Source organism: Tachysurus fulvidraco, chromosome 7, assembly GCF_022655615.1.
Source record: "Tachysurus fulvidraco isolate hzauxx_2018 chromosome 7, HZAU_PFXX_2.0, whole genome shotgun sequence".
In the NCBI taxonomy this organism is placed as follows: domain Eukaryota; kingdom Metazoa; phylum Chordata; class Actinopteri; order Siluriformes; family Bagridae; genus Tachysurus; species Tachysurus fulvidraco.
Window position 1 is genome coordinate 28,558,752 of NC_062524.1, and position 4,531 is coordinate 28,563,282.

General features: G+C 33.6%; 1 protein-coding gene across 1 annotated transcript in view; it reads right to left on the reverse strand.

Moving 5' to 3' along the window:
- The window catches only part of bdh2 (3-hydroxybutyrate dehydrogenase, type 2), a 9,252-nt gene extending 5,050 nt beyond the window's left edge, over window positions 1–4,202 (reverse strand). Inside the window, exons 1-3 of the mRNA XM_027157943.2 lie at window positions 4,138–4,202; window positions 2,325–2,427; window positions 156–234 (exon numbers count right to left, since the gene is read on the reverse strand). Coding sequence (XP_027013744.1) covers window positions 156–234; window positions 2,325–2,396 — 151 coding nt within the window. The 5' untranslated portion in view covers window positions 2,397–2,427; window positions 4,138–4,202. The remainder of the gene's footprint in view (window positions 1–155; window positions 235–2,324; window positions 2,428–4,137) is intronic.
- Window positions 4,203–4,531: the final 329 nt, after the last annotated feature.

The following is a 4,531-nucleotide window of genomic DNA, read 5'->3' on the forward strand; positions in this document are numbered from 1 at the left end:
TATAATGCGTAATTAAGTGCGAAATTAATTCATTCATTCATTAAAATCTGCATCAATATGTTTACTTTATAACTAATTATATCATATTTTTATTCTTTCTGAAATAAATGACTGTAGTTCCGCTGCTGGGCCACTAGGTGGCGTCACTTCACTACCTGGAGTTCCATCCAGTTCTTTCAGTTTCTCTTCATTGATGTCTGTAGCAATGACCAGAGCTCCTTCTTTAGCAAAAGCCTATAATAAACAAACAAACAAACAAACAAACAAACAAAGAGAATAAAATTAAATTCCTGTAAGTAGAGAAATGAAAGTGTTCAGTGACAATAATAACAGCATCTGCAGCTTGTCAGCTGACTGGAAGACGTTTAAATCAGAATTGAATCTTCTCAATAATAAAATGATGTTTTGTTAAACGTCACAAACAAAATCTTTAAACAGGAAGTGAAAGTGTTCATGTTTTCATCTGTATTAGTCCCTGCTGTAGATCCTCACATCTTCTCCTTCGTTCCTGATGTTCTGCACTGATTATTAAAGAGCTTCTGAGGTCAGCTGTGTGTGTGTGTGTGTGTGTGTGTGTGTGTGTGTGTGTGTGTGTGTGTGTGTGTGTGTGTGTGTGTGTTTTCCTCCTCAGGCAACAGCAACACCGTTCTGTCACTTCCGTGTTTAGCAAACAAACACAACTGGAATTAAACCTGACTGATTCTTATAGGGCGTAAACACACACAAACACACACACACACACACACACACACACGTGCACACGCGCACACACACGCACACACACACGTGCGCACATACACATGCACAATTAATCTAACATTAACTCCATAAGAATGTGTACAATAGAAAAGTGTTCACTACTGAGAAAATAAATAAATAAATAAAACACAGAAATCTAAAATAAATGTACATTACAGAATTAATGACATCAAGGTTTAATACAACAAAGTGACATCAATATTCTTTATCATACGACAAAGTGAGAAAATAGTTTAATTATTAACAATAACATCATAAAAGTAATAAATAACCAAGTAAATAAATAAATATATACATTAGTCTAGAGTCTAATCTTATTACAGTCCTTTAAGGAGACACATTAATATTTGATCAGATTCTGACAGAGAAATAACGTCTACATCACGGTTCTGATGTCAAGAGTGAGAAAGAAAAGAAAAGAAAAGAAAAGAAAAGTAAAGAATAAATAAAAAATAAAAGTTTTTAAAAAGCCAAATCCGAACAAATACAAAATGAACAATATCAATAAAGATAGAAAAAAGCTGCATGATAGATTATTAGTATAAATGTAACACGTAGCTTTTTTCTTTCTTTATTGAAATTGTATTTATTGTAATATCTACGATTATATATTATTATATATCTAATCTAATCTAATCTAATCTCATCTCATCTAATCTAATGACAGTAAGTGAGTGTGTGAGATTGTGTAGTAGGAGAAGATCCTTATATTAGACTGAAATAAGCTCAAGTGTGTTGTTCAGGAACAATCGACTCTAAGTGAACACTGAGAGCGCGCGCACACACACACACACACACACACACACACACACACACACACACAGACTGTCAGACAGACAGACAGACAGACGGACAGTCAGACAGACAGTCAGACAGATAGACAGATAGACAGATAGATAGATAGATAGATAGATAGATAGATAGATAGATAGATAGATAGATGGATGAACGGACGGACAGACAGACAGACAGACAGACAGACAGACAGACGGACGGACAGACGGACAGTCAGACAGACAGATAGATAGTTGGATAGATAGATAGATAGATAGATAGATAGATAGATAGATAGATAGATAGATAGATAGATAGATAGATAGATAGATAGACGAACGGACGGACGGTCAGACAGACAGACAGACAGACAGAGACAGACAGAGACAGACAGAGACAGACAGACAGACAGAGACAGACAGCGGCAGACAGAGACAGCGACAGACAGAGACAGACAGACAGAGACAGACAGAGACAGACAGAGACAGACAGAGACAGCGACAGACAGAGACAGACAGACAGAGACAGAGACAGACAGACAGAGACAGAGACAGACAGACAGACAGATGGAACATAAATTAAATACAGTCGAGTCAGAGATTCAGTGTTCAGATTATTTTTCCCTACAACCAATAACACAGATATTTTTTAGGCTCTTATTACATTTACTACACACTCGTGTGCACCTGCAGTTGTGTTTGTGCACGTGTGCAGATTGTGTTACAGACTTATACTGTAATCTTTAGAGCCCCTAACACTCGTGATGAGGAATATAATAATATAATACACACCAGAGCAGCAGCTCGACCGATTCCCTGCGCAGCCGCAGACAACACGATCACTTTTCCGTCCAGTCGACCCATGATCCACACACACACACACTCTCACACACACCTGTAGGAGGGACGGAGAAGACGTGTGACTGTATGATCATAAAATATACAAATGGAATCATAAAAGCAGAACAGACCTCAAACACAGAACTACTGCATGAATCACTCTCTCTCATTAGCAGGAACCGAAAACCTTATGACTTTTATTATGTAAATGACACGTGTAGAAATTCTGATCATAATGAAGCCACAGAAACATGACCTGAGGATTATTACACTTATTATCAGGTTATTACACTTATTATAAGGACAATCAGCTCCGGTCTGTAACTCCCTAAGGCCAGCGACTGGGTCATGAAAATAAAGTAAAACATAATATTCATTTATTTTGTTAATTTTTGTAATTAACAAACAAACAAACAAACTCATTTTTGATATGAAATAAAGATGTGCAATAATATTATAGAAATGTTTATAGTACAGAACTGTTATTAGAGGCTTAAACACAGAATATTTTAAGATTTAACATGTTACATGACATCAGAAGTCATATATTATATATTAGAGTTTACGATGACTCATTAGTTCCTCGGGAGCCCTCAGATGCACTGTTATAAACTGTTAGAAAGGACATTATTTACATTTACACTATCGGTAGGAGAATGTTGGACATGGAGCTGCAAGGCAGGAGGCAAAGAGGAGGTACAGTATATGGATGTAATTAATGAGGATATGAAGCTAGTGGGTGTAAGTGTTGAGGATGAAGAAGATAGGTGGAGAGAGATGACTCGCTGTGGCGACCCCTGAAGGGAAAAGCCGAAAGAAGAAGAAGACACTATTTACTGTAGAGTGTCACCCAAATGAGGATGAGGTTCACTTCTGAGTCTGGTTCCTCTCAATGTTCCTCATATCATCTCAGGGAGTTTTTCCTTGCCGCCGTCACCTCCGGCTTGTTCATTAGTTATAGGGATAAATATATATTATTTTAAATTTTAAGTTAATCTTTTTTAAATCAATTTTAAACTTTTGTTGTATTTATTATCATTCTTATTATTATTTATTAATGTATATTAATTTGTTTATTTAAATTTTATTTTTTCCTTCTATTGTTATATATATATATATATTATTTTAATTAAATTTTATTTTTCTTCTTATTGTTAATATATATATTTGTTTTTTCATAATTATTTTCTTCTTCTTATTATTATTACATTATTATTATTTATTATATAATATATATATATATATTGAATATTAAAAATATATGATATATTAAATATTTTTTCTCTCTCCTTTGTTTCCATACTTCTGTAAAGCTGCTTTGAGACAATGTGAATTTATTAAAAGTGCTTTAGAAATAAACCGAATAGAAATCGAATAAAATTTATTCGTCATAAATCTTTATTTTGCTGAAGTTTAGAGATTATAAATGAATCACGTGACTAAAGGAACAAAGGTTCGTGTGGATTATTTGTGTTTCTCACAGCAGCAGAAGTTAAAGTGCAAACTAAACTAAACTAAACTAAACAAAACAAAACAAAACAAAACAAAACAAAACTAAACTAAACAAAACAAAACAAAACGATTTAGTTTGTAAATTCTAACCAATTCACTACAGAAACCGCTTTAACTTTGTCCCGGTTTAATATAAAACATTCAGCACAAACTCTATTTAATCTTCATCTGAGTTTAAATGTAAAACTTCAGGAAGAAACAAAAGTCTTAAAGTTTCAGTGAGAATTAAATTAAACACAAACAAACCGCTTACAGAGAAACGTGAGACGAGGAAGAGCTGAATCCAACCCGGAAGTGTGACAAAATAAAAGCTTTCTGGATTTATGACGCTTAGAAAAAAGTAATAATTTATAAAGATAAATTAAAAGTCAAATAATAAATATATATAAATGTGTATAAATAACATAAACTTATACAGCAAGAGTATTATTATTATGCGATCATATATTTATAATAATATGAATATAAAACGTTACAAATTGAATATTTATTATGTAATAATTAAGGAGTATTTCATGGTCGTAAAAGAACATTTTACTCTAATACATGCTAATTAAAAATGATAGAGAGAGAGAGAGAGAGAGAGAGAGAGAGAGAGAGAGAGAGAGAGAGAGAGAGAGAGAGAGAGAGAGAGAGAGAGAGAGAGA